Raw genomic sequence first — 20914 nt, 5'->3', positions numbered from 1 at the left:
GCTGCTGAGAAGCAGTTTCAGTTTCAAGATGTCTCTCATGATGTTCAAGCCGTTTTTCTCTTCAGAGGGCTTCCAACCTCTTCTTATAGTATGAAACCCAAAGATGGCTGCTCCCAAACTAATGAATCGTACTTCCATATTAGGTATTGGCTATTCAACAGCCTTTCTCCCATCTGGGGTTGTTTTTAGCTTTTCATTAAGGTCCTTATCCATTAATTGTCTTTGTTCTTAAAGAAAACTACCAAGTGGAAGGATCTCATTTACAACTGTGGAACACTCATTGAGTAATGTATTTCTAAAATAAAAACAAAAATAGCTGGGAAAAACTCAGCAGGTCTGACAGCATCTGCGGAGACGAACACAGTTAAGGTTTCGAGTCCATATGACTCTATCAGGACTAAAGAAAAATAGAAAAGAGGTGGAATATAAACTGGTTTAAGTGGGGATGGGACAGGTAGAGCTGGATAGAGGGCCAGTGATAGGTGGAGATTGCCAAAAGATGTCATGGACAAAAGGACAAAGAGGTGTTGAAGGTGGTGATATTATCTAAGGAATGTGCTAATGGTAACAATAAAGGTAGAAAGCAGGACGAGCAAGGTACAGATAGCCCTAGTGGGGGTGGGGTGGGGGGGAAGGGATCGAAATAGGCTAAAAGGTAGAGATAAAACAATGAATGGAAATACGTTTAAAAATAATGGAAATAAGTGGGAAAAGAAAAATATATATCAATTATTGGAAAAGGGGGTGATCGGAAAGGGGGTGGGGATGGGGGAGAGGGTTCATGAGTTGAGTTGTTGAACTCAATATTCAGTCCAGAAGGCTGTAAAGTGCCTAGTCAGAAGATCAGGTGCTGTTCCTCCAGTTTGCGTTGAGCTTCACTGGAACAATGCAGCAGGCCAAGGACAGACATGTGGGCATGAGAGCAGGTTGGTGTGTTGAAATGGCAAGCGACAGGGAGGTCTGGGTTATGCTTGTGGATTACAGTAGTACTATGTAACGAGAATCTAGGACTTGGGAGGAATATTGGAAGTGGAATCTGAGGTTTAGTTTACTGGGCAATTCTGGAATCTGGCAATAGTAGGTGGGGGGGGGAATTCCCAGGCCTTTGTATAGCTGTGGGGAGGTGGGGGTGCAGCAGGGAACTGGGTAGTAGTGGGAAAAGGAAATGGAGTGTGGTGGTAATGGATGGATTTAAAGGTTGCAACATGAAGGAGGTGTCAGGATTTGGGAGCACCTGGTAGTGGGGGTCCTGGGTTTGGGAACTGTAGGGACTGAATCCTGGAATCTAAGTACTGGGAATGAAGAGTCCAAAAGACACTAGAAGAGAGGTTCCTGTCATCTGGAAGAATGGTAGAGGAGGGGAAAGAAGGGAATTCCAGAATGTGGGAGCATTTGGCAGTGCTGCAGTCTGTCGATACCAAGGCAAATGCACAATCTGTAGCAGCTGGAGAGGGTTAAGGGGTCTAGGCGATGGCATGGATTAAGGGGGTGTGGTCAATGCTTTTGTATTTACTGGCGAGGTTTTCAAAACTCAATTCATTTAGTCTGAAGAAAAAACTCAAATTAAGACGAGGAAATGCATCATTGCTCAGTCCCTCTCACTACACTGCTTCTCTGAACTAAAATTTAACAATTCATAAAATAGCTAGTAAGGAAATTGGTTCCCTACAATTCTGAGTCACCATGTCATCCATAGTAATAAAATCCTACAAATGCACAATGGGCAATTCTGCATATTCATGCTGTAGCATCTCCCTGAAGCTAACACTGTTTTAACCGTTAATCAAAAATTAAGTTCTGAGTTCTGATGAAAGGTCCATCGAACTGAAACATTAACTTGTTTCTCTCCACAAATGCTAACTGACCTACATAAAAGTAAGGATATTATGCTTCAGTTATACAGGGTACTGGTGTGACCACATCTCAAATACTGTGTGCAGTTTTGGTCTCCTTATAAAAGGAAGAATGTAAATACGTTGGAGGCAGTTCAGTGGAGGTTTACTAGATTGATACCTGGAATGAGTGGGTTGTCTTATGAGGAAAGACAAACTAGGCTTGTTTCCAGAGGATTTTAGAAGAGTGAGGGGTGACTTGATTGAAGTATATAAGATCCTGAATGGTCTTGAAAAGGTGAACATGGAAAGGATGTTTCCTATGGCAGGTGAGTCCAGAACTAGGGGGCATTGTTTTAAAAAAAGGGGTCATCCTTTTAGGACAGAGATGAGAAATCTTTTCTTTCATAGGGTTGTGCGACTCTGAAACTCTGCCTCAGAATTGTACCCTGCATTGTGCTAATTAAGGGTAGAAAGCAGGACAATCAAGGTACAGATAGCCCTAGTGGGGGTGGGGTGGGGTGAAGGAATCAAAAAAGGCTAAAAGGTAGAGATAAAACAATGGATGGAAATATATTTAAAAATAATGGAAATAGGTGGGAAAAGAAAAATCCATACAAAATATTGGAAAAAAAACCTTGCTTGTCCTGCTTTCTACCCTTAATTAGCACATTCCTTAGATAATATCACCACCTTCAACACCTCTTTGTCCTTTTGTCTATGACATCTTTTGGCAATCTCCACCTATCACTGACCCTCTATCCAGCTCTACTTGTCCACCCCCCCCAGCCTTAAACCAGCTTATATTTCACCTCTTTTCTATTTTTACTTAGTTCTGATGAAGATTCATACGGACTCGAAACGTTAACTGTGTTCCTCTCTGCAGATGCTGCCAGACCTGCTGAGTTTTTCCAGGTATTTTTGTTTTTGTTGTAGATATATTCTTGTTAGGCAAGGAAATCAAAGATTATCGGGGGTAGATGGGAATATGGAATTCAAAACACAAACAGATCAGCCATGATCTTATTTAATGGTGGAGCAAGCTCGAGGGGTCGAATGGCCTACTTCTGCCCCTATTTCGTAAGTTTGTATGTATGTACTGAATTTTTCCAACATTTTTTTGTTCTTAAATGAAAAATTAACTTTTTCGAATTTCTCTTTAAATGTTAATGGTCTCTACGGAGATCATAACACCAACAACAAACATAGCAGAAAAAGTGAAACTAAAAAATAAAGTGCTGCATTTCCAGGAAGTGCATATTATATATTACATGCGTCTGATACCACAAAGCTGTACCAAGAATTAATAGATCTGGTGAGCACCTTTGCTTAACCAATTATATCTGATCAAGCAGACACGCAAACAGAACTTTAACAGCCAGAACTTTAACAGCCACTTAACTGCAAAAGAAATTCTATCCTTAGCATTCAATCTTTTCTCAAAATTCTTATTGTGAAAATTGATACAATCAGTCAGGACAACAACTTGTATTTATACAGCGATTTACGCACATAGGAACATAGCAGCAGAAGGCAGCCATCCGGCCCCTTGAGCCTGTTCTGCTGCTATGTTCAACTAAATCATGGATCAATGTCTACCCAACGCCATTTTTACAAACTACCCCCATATCCCTTGATTTCTTTAATATCTAGAAAGCTTATCAATCTGTCTTGAATCTACTCAAATGACTGATCCTCCACAATGCTCTGGGGTAGAAAATTCCAAATATTCACTACCCTCTTAGTGAAGAAATTCCTCCTTCATCTCAGTCCCTAAATGGCTTGCCCCTTATTCTGAGACTTGTGTCCCCTGGTTCTAGACCCCTCCAGCCAGCGAAACATCCTTCCTACATCTACCTTGTTGAGCCCTTTAAGAATTTTGTAATTTTCAATGAGATCACCTCTCATTCTTCTAAACTCTAGAGAATACAGACACATGTAATAAACAGAATCATAGAACAGAATCACAGAATGGTTACCAGCACAGAAGGCCATTCAGCCCATCATGTCTGTGCTGGCTCTCCGGAGAAGTGTTTCACCTACTTCACCACCTTCTCTTCCATATCCCTACAAATTCTTCCTTTTCACATAATAATCCAATTCCCTCTTGAATGTCTTGATTGAACTGCCTCCACGGCTCTCAGGCAGTGTGTTCCAGATCCTAACCGCTCACTGTGTGAAAGCTTTTCCTTATGGTGCCATTCCTCTTTTTTTGCCAATTTCCTTAAATCTGTGCCCTCTCGATCCTTTCACGAGTGGGAACAGTTTCTCTCTATCTACTCTGTCCTTATCCCTCATGATTCCGAATACATCTATCAAATCTCTACTCAACCTTCTCATCTCCAAAGAAAACAGTTCCAACTTCCCCAATCTATCTTTATAACTGAAGTTCCTCATCCCTGGAACCATTCCCATGAATCTTATCTGCAATCTCTCTAATACCTTCACATCCTTCCTAAAGCGTAGCGCCCAGAACTGGACACAACATTCCGGTTGAGGCCGATCAGTATTTTATACAGGTTTAACTTAACTTCCTTGCTTTTGTACTCCATGCCTCTATTGATAAAGCCCAGGATGTCATATCCTTTATTAACTGCTCTCGCAATCTGTCCTGCCACCTTCAATTAAATTTAGATATCCTTCCATTTCATGCCAGAGGCAGAATTTCTCTGCAATTCTTCAAAATTTGGTAAGCACTTCTTTTCTAAAGCAACAATGATTAAGTGCACCTGGTTTCCTTGTCCACTGGCTGGAGCTGAATAAAATGTCCGATGGTGCTTCGCATGATCATTATCAAACAAAACTTCATTCTGAGCCACAAAAGGAGATATTGGGACAGGTAACCAAAAGTAATGCCGACAGAGGAAAATTATGCAAAGCCAAGAGGGAGGAGATTGGGACTAGTTAAATTACTCTTGCAGGGAGCTGGTATGGACACAACCAGCCAAATGGCCTCCTTGTGTTGTAACCATTCTATGATTCTAAGTTATAAAGAGCCACTTTGAGGAGAGGGGAGAAATAGAAATTTGGAGAGGAAATTCCAAAACTTGGGGTCCAGGCAGCCGAAGACACAGTCACCAACGGTACAATGATTAAAATCAGGGATACGCAAGAGATCAGAATTAGAGCAGTATAGATTTCTGAGGGTTGTAGTTTTGCAGGACATTAAAAAGATAAGGAGGGTGAGGCCATAAGGGAATTTGAAAACAGGGATGGGAATTTTTAAATCGAGGCGTTGCTGGACCAGGTGAATCAAGAGGTACAAAAAGAAGTACAACTAAACCATGCTCCATTCCACAGTTGACAACTCAGTAAAACACCTCTTTGTTCTCCTCTCACCTTCTCCCATATTCCTCACAGCATAAAAACTGCACAAAGCACATTTTTATAACTAACTATCTATCAAGTTTTAATCTACATTAGTAAGGGATTATATATCACTCTTAATTTGTAAACTTTCATACGTACTTATGAATTGGAAAAGCAACTGTAATAGGAGTTGAAGGAAAGGAACAGATAATGCCACACAAAAGTGGAACAGAAACACATTTTTGATGTAAAGTTTTCTTTTTCTTTTTGAAATATAAATGCTAAGAACTTGAAACACAATGGGCCCAATTTCACAGTCACTGATGAAGTGACAGTGCTCACTGCTGACCTAGCAGAAAGCTGCCACAAAGATGTCGTTTGAATATAGGGCCGGATCAAGGGGATCTCCAGGTGTCCAGTAACAGTGCTGCTATCAAACAGGGTAAGCAGCCAATCACATTGACATATTCTCACAGGCAGCAAACCAGGAAGTAAAATACACTGATTATTCTTCATTCAATTTTACAGACAGTGAAATAAATGTTTAGCACATCCACATGGGATTAAGGTAGAAGCTGAAATATCTCATGGACGCTCAGAGCACAGATGGAGGCCATTTGGCCCATCATGTCCGCACCAGTCAACAAAGATCTGACTACACTAATCCCATTTTCCAGCACTTGGCCCATTGCCCTGGAGGCTATAACAATGCAAGTGAATATCTAAATACTTATTAAATGTTACGAGAGTTTCTGACTCAGCCACCCTTTCAGGCAGTGAGTTCCAGACTCCCACCACCCTCTGGGTGAAAAAATTTCTCCTCAACTCCCCTCTTAGCCTTCTACCTCTTACTTTAAATCATATGCCCCCTGGTTATTGACCCCTCTACTAATAGAAAAAGTGCCTTCCTATCCACCCTATCTATGCCCCTCATAATCTTATACATCTCTATGAGGTCCCCTCTCAACCTTCGTTGCTTCAAGGAAAACAACGCCAGCCTATCCAATCTTTCCTCATAGCTCAGACCCTCCAGCCCAGGCAGCATCCTGGTAAATCTCCTCTGCACCCTCTCCAGTGTAACCACATCCTTCCGTTAATGTGATGACCAGAACTGCACACAGTACTCCAGTTGTGGCCTAACCAGCATTTTATACAGCTCCAGCATAACCTCCCTGCTCTTGTATTCTATGCCTCAGCTAATAAAGGCAAGTATCCCATATGCCTTCTTAACCACCTTATCTACCTACCCTGTTACCTTCAAGGATCGATGGATATGCACACCAAGGTCCCTCTGATCTTCAGTACTTTCCAGGGTCTTACCATTCATAATGTAATCCCTTGCCTTGTTAGCCCTCCCTAAGTGCATTACCTCACACTTTTCCAGGTTGAACTCCATTTGCCACTACTCTGCCCACCTGACCAGTCCATTGATATCCTCCTGCAGTTTACGGCTATCCTCCTCATTATTTACCATTCTACCAATTTTCATGTCATCTGTGAACTTCTTAATCATACCCCTAACATTTAAGCCCAAATCATTTACGTACACCACAAACAGCAAGTGCCCCAGCACCGAGCCCTGCGGAACCCCACTGGAAACAGATCTCCAGTCACAGAAACATCCCTCTGCTTCCTGTCTCTCAGCTAATTCTGGATTCAACATGTCACTTTGCCTTGGATCCCATGGGCTCTTACTTTTTTGACCAATCTCCATGAGGGACCTTATCAAAAGCCTTGCTAAAGTCCATGTAGATCACATCAAATGCATCACCCTCATCAACACTCCTGGTTGCTCCCAGTCCACTTGGGCCAAATCACATCTAATCTTAGTAAAATTAGCCTTTCCCCAGTTTAGGACTTTTATTCCCAGCCAACCTTATCCTTTTCCATAACTATCCTAAATCTAACTGAGTTATGATCATTACCTCCAAAATGCACCCCTGCTGATACGCCTTCCACCTGCCTGGGCTCATTTCCGAATATTAAGTCCAGAACTACCCCCTCCCTTGTTGGGCTTTCTATGTACTGGCTAAAAAAGTTCTCCTGGATGCAACTTAAGAATTTTGCTCCCTCCCTACCTTGCACACTAAAACTATCCCAGTTAATATCCAGGTTGTTAAAATTCCCTGTTACTGACCTATTATTCTTACACTCCTCTGAAATTTGATTACATATTTGATCCTCTATCTCTCCCTGACTGTTTGGGGGCCTATTGTACACACCCAACAGCGTGTTTGCTCCTTTAGTATTTTTTACTTCTATCCATATGGCTTCATTTGATGATCCTTCCAAAATAACATCGCTCCTCACTGCTATACTCGATTCCTTGATCAATATTGCGACCCCCCCTCCTCTTCTATCCCCCTCTCTATCTCTTCTGAATACCTTATAACCAGGAATGTTGAGCTGCCAATCCTGCCCTTCTTTTAGCCAAGTCTCGGTCACAGCCATGATATCATACGCCCACGTTTGTCTGTGCCCTCAGCTTGTCTGTCGTATTCCTCAGGCTCTTTGCATTAAAATATATTCCATTTACCTTGCTAAACTCACTTCTTTCTTACCTAACCTGTGTTTCCTCTGCCTTCCACTCACTCACTAGTATTTTAACTTCTAATTCCATCTCAGCTTCTCTCCCCTCTGAACTATTTTTCAGGATCCCATCTCCCTGCTAATTTAGCTTAAATCCACCCCAACAGAATTGGCAAACTTCCCTGCGAGGATGTTGGTCCCGTCCAACTAGTACAGGTCCCACCTCCCCCAGATACAGTCCCAATGCCCCAATATCACGAACTTCAAAAAACATTTTAAAATGTAGAATTTATTCCTTCACTCAGTACAGCCTTGGTTCAAACATGGACAAAAGAGCTGAACTCCCAAGGTGAGGTGAGACTGACTGCCCTTGACATCAAGGCAGCATTTGACCGAGTGTGGCATCAAGAAGTCCTAGCAAAACTGGAATCAATGGGAATCAGGGTGAAAACTCACCACTGGTTGGAGTCATATCTAGCACAAATGAACTTGGTTGTGGCTGTTGGAGGTCAGTCATCTCAGCTCCAGGAAATCACTGCAGGAGTTCCTCAGGGTAGTGCCCTCGGCCCAACCATCTTCAGCTGCTTCATCAATGACCTTCCTTCTATTATAAGGTCAGAAGTGGGGATGTTCGCTGATGATTGCACAATGTTCAGCACCATTTGCAACTCCTCAAATACTGAAGCAATCCATGTCCAAGTGCAGCACGACCTGGACAATATCCAGGCATGGGTTGACAAGTGGCAAGTAACATTTCTGCCATGAAAGTGCCAGGCAATGATCAGCTCCAACAAGAGAGGATCTATATATTGCTCCTTGATGTTCAACGGCATCACCATCACTGAATCCCCCACTATCAACATCCTAGGGGGTTACCACTGACGCGAAACTGAACTGGACTAGCCATATAAATACTGTGGCTACAAGAACAGGTCAGAGGCTAGGAATCCAAAGGCAAGTAACTCACCTCCTGTCTCCCCAAAGCTTGTCCACCATCTACAAAGCCCAAGTCAGGACTGTGATGGAATACTCCCCTCTTGCCTGGAGCAGTGCAGCTCCCACAACACTCAAGAAGCTTGACATCGTCCAGAACAAAGCAGCCCACGTCCACAATCATTCACTCCCTCCACCACCAAAGCACTGCAGCAGCAGTGTGTACCATCTACAAGATGCACTGCAGCAATTCACCAAAGCTCTTTAGACAGCACCTGCCAAGCCCACAACCACTACCATCTAGAAGGACAAGCGCAGCAGATAGGTGGGAACACCACCACTTAGAAGTTCCCCTCCAAGTCACTCACTATCCTGACTTGGAAATATATCAGCCATTCCTTCACTGTCGCTGGGACAAAATCCTGGAACTCCCTCCCTAACAGCACTGTGGGGTGTATCTGCACAAGGACTGCAGCGGTTCAAGAAGCTGCTCATCACCATCTTCTCAAGGGAAATTAGGGATGGGCATTAAAGGCTGGCCCAACCTGCAAAGCCCACATCCCGTGAAGAAATTTTAAAAATTATTATAATGGAGAAACTTGACATTCCGCAAATATAAAATGAGTTTTTCAGAGATGAGAGATATTTCAGCGATAATTATGAAGTTAGTATGCTGTTGAAAACCCAGTTACGTTCAACAATATAAAACTTTTTCAAGGATTTTACAATGAGACGAATAGTGTAAAAGGGCAAAATTCCATCAGTTCAGCGATTTCTAATTGATTGTAATCTGGGTTGCAATTCAATAGCACACCGTATGGGGAAGTATAAAATCCCTGACAGTAACTTCTGATTTCTGCATTTAACAGCGCATGTGCAGACTCCCAGAAGTGCCTGTCAAATTCAGAGGAGTAACGATGGCAAATGCTAACAGTTTCACCATCATTACTACCACAAAATTTGGGCCAAGGACAAAATGCTTGCGCCTGACAGTTTTATTTTCACATACCTTTCTGATGAAGTTGACATGACATTCTCCTCTTTGCTGAATTGGAGGGCATTCAGGGGGCACTGGGTATTTGCTGTGTTGAGCACTTTGCTGTGCCACATACAGGACTGCAGATAAAAAGCGGACCTCGATGAAGTTCCTTTCTCTGACCACAGCAGTAGAATCAAAAGTCTAAAATGATTAAAAGGAAAATCAAAAGCTTGTGAAAATGTTAGGCGGGAATATCATTAACAGGCTGATCTTTACAGGTTTTATTTTAAACAGGCAGATATTTTTGTCAGCAATATATGCAAAATTATTTTCTTTAAAGACCTGAAACAGTACCATTTTAACAAAGCAAGAAATGATAACAGAGGTTTTACTTGTTACCAGGTTCAGTGAAGAGGAAAACAGGGAGCAGAGATCATGTTACATCAAGTCCATTTGTGGCAGAAGCTTTATGGCATCTTATCCAAGTGGCTCTCCTTGTGTTGGCCTGGACAGCCATTGTTGATCTGGGATGGTATTACAATCAAGCCTGAGGTCTTCACCTGACACACATATGCAATCCCCCAGAAGGAGGTCACTAAATAGCAGTCAGGTCAGGCACAGTAACTGTGCTGATTTTTAATACCAGCTTCAACATAGTATCACAGAAGTCTGGGCTAATAAGCCAGACACATGAGTTCAAATCCCACCACAGCAACTGGGGAATTTAAATTCAATTAAATAAATAAATCTGGAATATAAAGTTCGTCTCAGTAATGGTGAGCATGAAACTCAGATTGTTGGAAAACCCCATCTGGTTACTAATATCCTTTAGGAAGAAAGATCTGCTGTCCTCACCCAGTCTGCCCTACATATGACTCCAGACCCGTAGCAATGTGACTCACTCTTAACTGTTCTCTGAAACAGCCCAACAAACCACTCAGTTGTATCAAAAACTGCTACCAGAAACTATAATCCACATGGTGCAGCAGTTCACCTTCTCAAGGTCAAGTAGGAATGGGCAATAAATTCTGGCCTTGCTAGTGATGGCCACATCCAGTGAATGAATAAAAAATTATTCAGTAAGGGTGGTGGTGTTCACTCATAGCTGTAGCAAGAATATGGCTGTGGTTTTCATTGTGAAATGCTGCAGTTCTGCTTTTCATACACGAACATGAACTCTGGAGTAAGCCAGAAAAATAGGTTTAAAATACAGAAACAGCCCATTTGGCTTAACTGGTCCATGCTGCTGTTTATACTTCATATGAGCCCCCCGCCCCACCCCCCGCCTCACTCTTCTTCATCTCATCCTATCTGTACCTCCTCCTATTCCTGTCTCTCTCACATGTTTATATAGAAAACCCTGCAAATCCACCTTTGCTACAAGCATGCCTTCCACATCATGAAAACGTAATTCACTAAACTTCCAACTGCTGTAGTAATTGTTGTCTGACCTACTCACAACTTAAAACAATGACCACGCTCACACAAACACTGTCACAAACAGAGCCTTCTAATCCATGCCAGAACATGGGAACAACATTGAAATTAAGGCTGTGGCAGGACCTGCTATAGGGGAAATGGCCGGCCAGCCAAAAGTCCATTGACCTTCGGCAGGACCAGAGATCCTGGCAGTGGGTGAGGTCAGAAAATCCCAGCCTAAGTCTCTAATCTTTTTTATATCCTTGAGTCATATATATGTTGAAATCACAGAGCTTTGTACCTTTCTGGAATAGTACTGTGGCAAAAAAAATTTCAAGTATGAAGGAAAAGAGCTAGGGAAGGGAATAAAGGGCAAAGGGTAGGAGATGGGGGGGAGGTGTGGGAGACGGGGCCAAAGAGGGTGGGAGATAGGGGGGCAAAGAGAGTGCGAGACGGGGGCAAAGAGGGTGGGAGACGGGGGGGCAAAGAGGGGGTGGGAGACAGGGCGGAGCATGGGGTGGGAGACATAGTGGGGAGCATGGGGTGGGAGACAATGGGGTGGGAATCACGGCGGCGAGAGGGTGGGGTGGGAGACATGAAGGGGGAAAGAGGTTGGGTTGGGAGACAAGAGAGAAATCCTTTCTGCAGCATCTTCAATGCCTTCAAATTCTTCCTAAAGTATGGTGTCCGAAATTGGACACAATATTCCGGTTGAGTCTGAGCTATAACCATTTTCACCATAACTTATGTACGAACAAGGAGCAGGCTAGGTTATTCAGCCCCTCGAGTCCGCTTCACCATTTAATCAGTTCATGGCTTTGCTTTTGAATTCTATGCCTCTATTTATAAAGCCCATGATCTATTATATCTTATTAACCACTGCAGTAACCACCACCAGAAGAGCAGGAGAAAAGAGGACCCAGAGATGGCAAACACCACCTAGAAGAGCTTCCTAATCTAGTCCAGTCTGTGGCTGCATAGCGCAGAGCTGCCACGTTCTGAGAGAAATCAAACTGTGATATCATAGGAAAACAGATAAGTGACTGGTTGATGAATATTTTGTTCATTTATCTTCAGAACCCACGTAATTTATTAGTAATTGTAAGCTTTTACTAGATATAGTAAGGATTAGTAGCAGTAGTAAAGGGTATTGGGGGTAACAGTGTTTATTAATTGTAAATTAAGAATAAATTAATTAACACATAATAAAGATGGTACCGCAGGTGATGTGTTGCAACTGCAAAACATGGGAATTCCCAGACACGAGGGTGATCCAGGACAAACACGTCAGTAATAAGTGTCTGCGGCTGGAGAAGCTTCAGCTCAGAATCAATGCGCTGGAGGCCGAGCTGCAGGCATGTGATGCATCAGGGAGGGGGAAAGTTACCTGGATACTTTGTATCAGAGCCAGTCACACTCCTTAGGATAGGGTCTTATAACTTGCTCAGTGTTATGACACGACCAATGGTCAATGCTGAATTTCTCAAATCCCAGAGAGAAACTTGAAACAACTGTCACAACTAATTTTCAATTTGTATAAATTTCGAGATGCCTGCCTTGAATTCAGTAGTAACAAGACTGCCAAGTCTTATAGGTTGTTATAAAACTAGATTAAACATTTTTAATAAGAGAAATGATTTTAAATACATACATAGGTCTGCAAATTACTACTATGATAACTTGTAAATCCCCTAATCAATCTAACTCCCAATTACACTTTCATTAGGCAACAGTAAGAGACATAGATTTTAACAGACCCAGGCAAAGAAACATGATACCCTGAACAAGTCGATTTCCAAGTGAGTTTTCTTAACTTCAGTCCTTTGAAGACAGCAGCTTGAGGCATAGATACTGAAGGCTTTTCACACACTTGTAAGATCTTAAAAATGCCTTCCCTTACAAACAGTCTTTTTTTTTATACATATGTTCCTCTTTAAATGCAAATATATATTGTTTCAATCTGTTTTTGGACTTTATCTCCCTGATAATAAAACCCTCTCATGGCACTTAATTTTACTAGTAATCTTTGGGAAAAATAAACACACTGTTTCTAAACTTCACTTGGCTAGGTGACAAATTTCACTCCCCCTCACCTTGAAAACAATCTAGTCTGGTATATTTCAAAATGGAAATGTCCCCTTGACACCTATGTTTCTAAACTTCCCCATGTTTACCTCATTTACCTCAATGCCTTCAGACCAGCTGCCTTTTTTAAAATCCAATTAAGTCTTTCTTACACACACACACACACACACACACACACACACACACACACACACACACACACACACACACACACACACACACACACACACACAATTACTCTATTTTACAATAAATTCCAATAACATTTTGAGATTTATTACATCTTCTCGACAGTCAGGGACAGAGGGTTGTAAATCCGAGTGAGGTAGGTATGGGGACCCAGAAGGTAGAAGTGGAAGAGCCTCAGCCCTTACAATTGTCCAACAGGTATGCAGTTCTTGCAGCCTGTATGGATAAAAGTGGTGGCTGCAGGGTGGATGAGCAAGCTGACCATGGTACAAGAAGCCTTTCAAGCAGGGGGAGTTAATAGGAATGTAGCAGTAGTTGGGGACAGTACAGTCAGGGAGATAGACACGGATACATGACATTTAGGAAGTTCAGGAAGCTAGGAAAAGGTGGAGAGGGGGTAGTTCTGTTAATTAAGATTGACATTGGTACAATAGAAAGAGATTACCTTAGTTCCAGAGATCGAGATGAAGGATCAGTTTGGATAGAGATGAGAAATAGTAAAGATAAATCACTTGTGGGGGTGGTTTATATGTCCCCTAACAGTAACCACACTATAGGATGAGGTATATGTAGAAATAATAGGGGCTTGTGAGAAAGGTATGGCGATAATCATGGGTGATTTTAATCTACATATAGATTGGACAAATCAGATTGGCAAATGTAGCATGGATGCTGAGTTCATAATGTTTTTGGGACAGCTTCTTAGAGCAGCACATTTTATCACCAACCAGAGAACAAGCTATACTAGATCTGGTAATGTGCAATGAGTCAGAATTAATTAATGACCTCATAGTGAAGGCGCCGCTGGGTAGCAGTGATCATAATATGATTGAATTTCACATTCGCTTTGAGGGAGGGAGGAGTGGATATAAGATTAGTGTTTTGAATTTAAATAAGGGCAGTTATGAGGACATGAAGACAGAGCTGGCTAAAGTGCACTGGGAAATTAGGTTAAGGGATAAGTCAGTAGACGTGCAGTGGCAGATACATAAGGAGATATTTCAGAATACTTAGAAAAGTTACGTTCCAGTGAGAAAGAAAGACCTTAAGGGAAGGACAGGCCATCTATGGCTAACTATGGGAGTTAAAGATAGCATCAAATTGAAAGAAAAAGCATATAATTCTGTAAAGGTGACTGGCAGGTCAGAAGATTGGACAGAATATAAAGAACAGCAAGGAATAACTAAAAGATTAATAATGAGGGAGAAATTAGAGGACGAGAGGAAGCTAGCTAGAAGTATAAAAACAGATAGTAAAAGTTTCTACAGGTATTTAAAAGGAAGAGTAAGTAAAGTGAGAGCACTGGTCCTCTAGAGAGAGAGTTTAGACAATTAATAATGGGAAATAAGGAAATTGTGGATGAACTGAACAGATGTTTTGCATGTCTTCACTGTAGAGGATACAAATAACATCTCAAAAATAATTGTGAATCATGAGGTGAAATGGAGGGAGGAACTTCAAACAATTACAATCACCAGGGAAATGGTATTGAGAAAATATGAACATACGAGTTAGAAGCAGGAGTAGGCCACTCAGCCCTTCGAGCCTGCTCCATAATTCAATAAGATCATGACTAATCTGACAGTAATCTCCCAACTACCCCCGATAACCCCTCACCCCCTTGTTTATTAAGAATCTAACTACCTCTACCTTGAAAAAATTCAAAGACTCTGCATCCATTGTCTTTTAAGGAAGAGAGTTCCAAAGACTCACTACCTTCAGAGAAAAACAGCAAACCTGTTGGATAATTGTAAGGGCTGAGGCTCCTCCACTTCTATCTTCTTGGTCCCCATACTTGCCTCACTCGGATTTACACCCTCCTGTCTTTGACTTAAATAGGCGACCCCTTATTTTTAAACAGTGACCCCTGGTTTTAGATTCTCCCACAAGAGGAAACATCCTCTCCACATCCACCCTGTCAAGATTCCTCAGGATCTTTTGATCAAGTCATCTTTTACTCTTCTAAACTCCAGCAAATTCAAGCCTAGCCTGTCTGAACTTCCCTCATACGGCAACCCCACCCATTCCTGGTATTAGTTTAGTAAACCTCCTCTGAACTGCTTCTAATGCATTTACATCTTTCCTTAAATAAGGAGACCAATAATGTACACAATACTCCAGATGTAGTCTCACCAGTGTCCTGTACAACTGAAGCATAACATCCCTACTCTTCTATTCAATTACCCTCACAGTAAACAATGGGTTATTGTGGAAAATAAAAACTCATGGTGTAGTGGGGTAACATATTGGCATGGATAGAAGATTGGCTAGCTAACAGCAAACAGAGAGTAGGCATAAATGGGTCATCTTCAGGCTGGCAGGATGTAAGGAGTGGTGTGCCACAGGGATCAGTGCTGGGGCCTCAACTTTATACCATTTATATCAATAACTTGGAAGAAGGGGCAGAAGGTATGATTGCTAAATTTGCTGATGACACAAAGAGAGGTAGGAAAGTGAGCTGTGAAGAGGACATAAGGAGGTTACAAAGGGATACAGATAGGTTAAGTGAGTGGACAAAGATCTGGCAAATGGAGTATAACATAGGAAAATGTAAAATTGTCCATTTTGCCAGGAAGAAAAAAAAAGCATATTATCTAAATCGTGACAGATTGCAAAACTCTGAGATTCAGAGGGATCTGGGTGTCCTAGTCCATGAATCACAAAAGGCTAATGTGCAGGTACAGCAAGTGATTAGAAAAATTATTAAGACTAAAAACTGAGAAGTCCCCAGTTCCTGATGGACTTCATCCTAAGGTCTTAAAAGAAGTGGCTGCTGAAATAGAAGATGCATTGGTTTTCCAAAATTCCCTAGATTCTGGAATGGTCCTAGCAGATTGGAAAATAGCGAATGTGACTCCTCCATTCAAGAAATAAAAGAGGCAGAAAGCTGAAAACCACAGCCTGTTAGTTTAACATTCGTCATTAGGAAATTACTGGAATCTATTATTAAAGAAGTTATAGCAGGGCACTTAGAAAATCTCAATGCAACCAAGCAGAGTCAGCATGGTTTTGTGAATGAGAAATCTAGTTTGATAAATTTATTGCAATTCTTTGAAGAAGTAACAAGAGATTTCCAGAAGGCATTTGACAAGGTTCCACATCAAAGGTTACTACATAAAATAAAAGCTCAGTGTAGGGGCTAACATATTAGCATGGATAGAGGATTAGGTAGTAGGGATAAATGGGTTTTTTTTGGTTTGACAAGATGTAATGAATGGTGTGACACAGTGATCACTACTGGGGCCTCAACTGTTTATTTCAATGACTTGGATGAAGGGACCGAATTTAAGGTTACTAAATTTGCTGATGATACAAAGATTGATAGGAAACTAAATTTTGAAGATGACATAATGAAGGTGTAGTCTGCCAAGGGACATAGACAGGTTACGTAGTGGGCAAAATGTGGCAGACAGAGAATCATGTGGGAAAATGTGAACTTGTCCACTGTGGCAGGAAGAATAGAAAAGCAGCAAATTATCTAAACAGGAAGAGATTGCAGAACTCTGAGGTACAGGGGGGTCTGAGTGTCTTGGTACATGAATCTGGAAAAGTTAGTATGCAGGTACAGGAAGGCAAATGGAATGTTGTTATTTATTTCTAGGGGAATGGAATATAAAAGTAGGGCTGTTTTGCTGCCATTGTACAGGGCATGGAGAGACCGCATCTGGAGTACTGCATACAGTTTTGGCCTCTTTATTTAAAAAAAGATATAAATCCATTAGAAGCAGTTCAGAGAAGGTTCATTCAACTTATACCTGGGATGGGGGTTTATCTTATTAGGAAATGTTGAACAGGCTGAGTCTGTATCCATTGGCGTTTAAGAGATTGAGGGGTGATCTTACTGAAACATATAAGATCCTGAGGGAACTCGACAGGGTGGATGCTGAGACGATGCTTCCCCTTGTGGGGGACACAGTTTAAAAAAGGGGTCTCCCATTTAAGATGGAGGTGAAAAGAATTTTTTTTCTCTCAAAATCTTTGGAACTCTCTTTCCAAGAGAACGATGGAGGCAGCATCAATGAATATGTTTAAAACAGAGGTAGATAGATTCTTAACTAACAAGGGAATTAAAGGTAATCAGGGGCTGGCAGGAAGTGGAGTTGAGGCCACAATCAGATCAGTCATGATCTCATTGAATGGCAGAGCAGACTTGATGGGCCAAATGGCCTACTTCTGCTCCTAACTCGTATGTTCACAATTTCTCAATCTGCCTTCAACAATTTGTGTACACATACCCCCAGGTCTCTCTGCTCCTGCACCTCTTTTAGAATTATATCCTTCATTTAAATTGCCTCTCCTTGTTCTTTCTACCCAAATGTGAATGGTGCTATTTAAACACAGATGTCTTTTTATATGTTCTAGAGAAAGAGATAGAAGAATCTATATCCATCCAAACCCCTTTCTTTTCCTGTTTAATATCTAGAACCTGTCAAAAGAAATGTTGAGCAAAATGTAATTCTTTTCCACTAGTTGGAAGAAGAGGGAATAAAAATTCAGGATCAGTGAATTGCAGCTGCTTTCTTACACTGAGAGTTAGCTGATTATAGGTATTCCCTAAAGCAACTGGGGAACCTTACATGGCACGAGGAGATTATAATGAAGATATGGAGTTATCAATGTCAATCTGTCAACATTGTTTACAAAATGGCAAGAGTTTTTTTTGGTGCTAGGGAATTCTTCTTGAATTAAGGCTATCTTCAAATTGCCAGACATATATACATACTGGGATAACATGCTTCCAACATGAGACAGAACCAGAAGATATAGAGAGTCAGATTGGCATGATTTTCAAACTTTTCTTCAATTGAGGTGTGAAATAGGGTAAGTGACCACACATTATATATCAGTTTCCTAAAAATATGTAAGAAAAAAACATTATTTTTACTTTACTGCTAAGAAATAAGCAATCTCTGCTTTCCTAGTGTTAAATGAATTTTGTAAGTTTTAACTCACATATCGACTAAACATGTTGTTTGATGTCCCGACTGTGATATTGTTGATGAGGATTGTTGCAACACTGTCAAGTCCATCACAAACCAGATTTACTCTCTTCCACTTACTTATGAAAAAGAAAAGAATCCAGATATTATTTAAAAACAAAATCCTACTTGTTTCAGAATTAAAGTAAGGCCTCTGTTGTCCTTCTTGAACCAGATTTCAACTTATTAAGCAATTCCACAATTTTTTGAAGTTGGTTTGACAAATCAAAGTCCAATCACACACCCATATTTCATGCTGAATCTAAACAATAGCATGGAGAAAGGGCAGGGAAATGAGATTAGAAGCAATCACAACAGATAGAGAACCAGAACCGTACCTGCAAAAGTACAAATATCAAGTGGCCTTCTTACGTTCTTTAATTTCAATGATTCTAAAATAGATTCCAATCAGCGTAAGCAACTCACCAAGGCTCCTTCGACAGCACCTTCCAAATCCACCACCTCTACCGTCTAGAAGGACAAGGGCAGCAGATGCATGGGAGCACCACCATCTGCAAATTCCCCTCTGAGCCACACGCCATCCTGACTTGGAACTGTATCGCCATCCCTTCACTGTCGCTGGGTCAAATTCCTGGGACTCCCTCTCTAACAGCACTGTGGGTGTACCTACACCACATGGACTGTACTGGTTCAAGGCAGTGGCTCATCACCACCTTCTCATGGGCAATTAAGGATGGGCAATAAAAATGCTGGCCTAACAAGTGACACCCACATCCTGTGAAATAATAAAAATAAAAGCTTAGCTCTGGGTGGAATGAGACTCCGATGTTAGCCTGAGACGCTTTGCGGTCCGGTTAATAGACTCGGTAGCTGAGGAACAGAATATGTGCTGGGGTCAGACAAAGGCTTCAGTCTTCCCAATGTCTAACTGGAACAAATTGGAGCTCATCCAAATTGAATGTCAAGCAAACAGTCTGGCAAAGCAAAGGCAGTGTTGGAATGAGAGCACGGGGAGGTAGGGGAGTGGGGAGCTCAGGGAGTGGTCAGGACATCACAGAAACCACTCTGCATAAACCTACAGACACTTCTGTGAAATAAAAGCAAAATACTGCGCATGCTAGAAATCTGAAATAAAAAGAGAAAATGGCAGCATCTGTGGAGAGAGAAACAGTTAACGTTTCAAGTCCATATGACTCTTCTCCAGAGCTAAAGAAAAGAGAAGTGTGATGGAATTTACACTGTTTAAGAGGGGGTGGAGCAAGTTGGAAGGTCAGGGATAGGTGGGAACTAAGGAGAAATTTGACAAAAATGTCATGGACAAAGAGAAAGTTAATGGTGGTGTTAAAGACTAAAGAAGGTGTTGATAGTGGCGTAAAGGTAAAATAGCAGAACAAGGGTCAGCACTCCGTGAAAGCAAATCATAAAAAGAAGTGACAGATGGCCCTGTTTGGTGGGATGGGGTGGGGGAGGGTGTTGGGAGAAAAAGATTAATAAATAAATAATGAATGAATTTTTTAAAAATAGGATTAATAAATGAAGTAAAGATGGAGGAAAGAGTTCATGATCAATGTTAAGTCCGGGAGGCTGTAAAGTGCCTAGTCGGAAGATGAGGCATTGTTCCTCCAGTTTGTGTTGAGCTTCACTGGAACAATGGAGCAGGCCAAGGATGGACATGTGGGCATGAGGGAGTGTTGAAATGGCAAGCGACAGGGAGGTCTGGGTCATGTCTGCAGAGTGAGCGAAGATGTTCCGCAAAGCGGTCACCCAGTCTGCATTTAGTCTCCCCAATGTAGGGAGTCTGCCTATTGGAAGCAGCGTTGGAAGCAGCGAATGCAGTAGACCAAATTGAAGGAGGTGCAAGTGACGTGCTGCTTCATCTGAAAGGAATGCTTGGGGCCTGGGGGTTGGGGGGGGAGATGTGTTTGGTGGTGGTATCATGCTGGAGTTGGCAGAAATGGCGGAGGATGATCCTTTGAATGCGGTGGCTAGTGGGGTGAAAAGTGAGGACAATGAGCCCCTATCATGGTTCTGAGAGGGAGGGGATGGGGTGAGGGCAGAGGTGCAGTAGATGGGTCAGACACATTTGAGAGCCCTGTCAACCACATTGGGGGGGATAACCTCAGTTAAGGAAAAAGGATGACATGTCAGAAGCACCATTTAGAAATGTAGCAAACATCAGAACAGATGCGGAGGAACTGGGAGAATGGGATGGAGTCATCACAGGCAGCAGGGTGTGAGGAGCTGTAGTCAAGGTAGCTGTGGAAGTCAGTGAGCTTGTAATGAATATCAATAGTCAGCCTATCACCAGAAATAAAGAAGAGGTCAAGGAAGGAAAGGGAAGTATTGGAGACGGACCATGTGAAGTTGAGAGAGAGGTGGAAATTGGAAGCAAAATTGATACATTTTTCCGGTCCAGACGAGAGCATGAAGTGGCACCGATACAGTCATCGATGTACTGGAGAAAGAGTTGTGAGAGGGGGCTTGAGTAGGACTGGAACAAGGAATGTTCCACATACCCCACATAAAGAGAGGCATAATTGGGGCCCATATGGGTACCTACAGCCACACCTTTTATTTGGAGCAAGCGAGATAAGTTAAAGGAGCAATTGTTGAGTGAGAGAACAAGTTCAGCCAGGCGGAGGAGGGTGGTGATGGATGGGGACTGTTCGGGCCTCTGTTCAAGGGAGAAGTGAAAAGCC

The 20914-nt window shown here is 42.0% G+C and overlaps 1 protein-coding gene across 2 annotated transcripts in view; it reads right to left on the bottom strand.

Annotated features, from left to right (window-relative positions):
* Positions 1-20914, bottom strand: part of manba (mannosidase, beta A, lysosomal) — a 99473-nt gene that overhangs the window by 54051 nt on the left and 24508 nt on the right. For both annotated transcript variants that reach the window (XM_041193362.1, XM_041193372.1), the window contains exons 3-4: positions 18229-18334; positions 9613-9783 (exon numbers count right to left, since the gene is read on the bottom strand). In XM_041193362.1, the coding sequence (XP_041049296.1) occupies positions 9613-9783; positions 18229-18334 (277 nt within the window). The remainder of the gene's footprint in view (positions 1-9612; positions 9784-18228; positions 18335-20914) is intronic.

This window comes from Carcharodon carcharias, chromosome 1, assembly GCF_017639515.1.
Source record: "Carcharodon carcharias isolate sCarCar2 chromosome 1, sCarCar2.pri, whole genome shotgun sequence".
In the NCBI taxonomy this organism is placed as follows: Eukaryota; Metazoa; Chordata; class Chondrichthyes; order Lamniformes; family Lamnidae; genus Carcharodon; species Carcharodon carcharias.
This window is presented reverse-complemented; position numbering and strand designations above follow the sequence as displayed.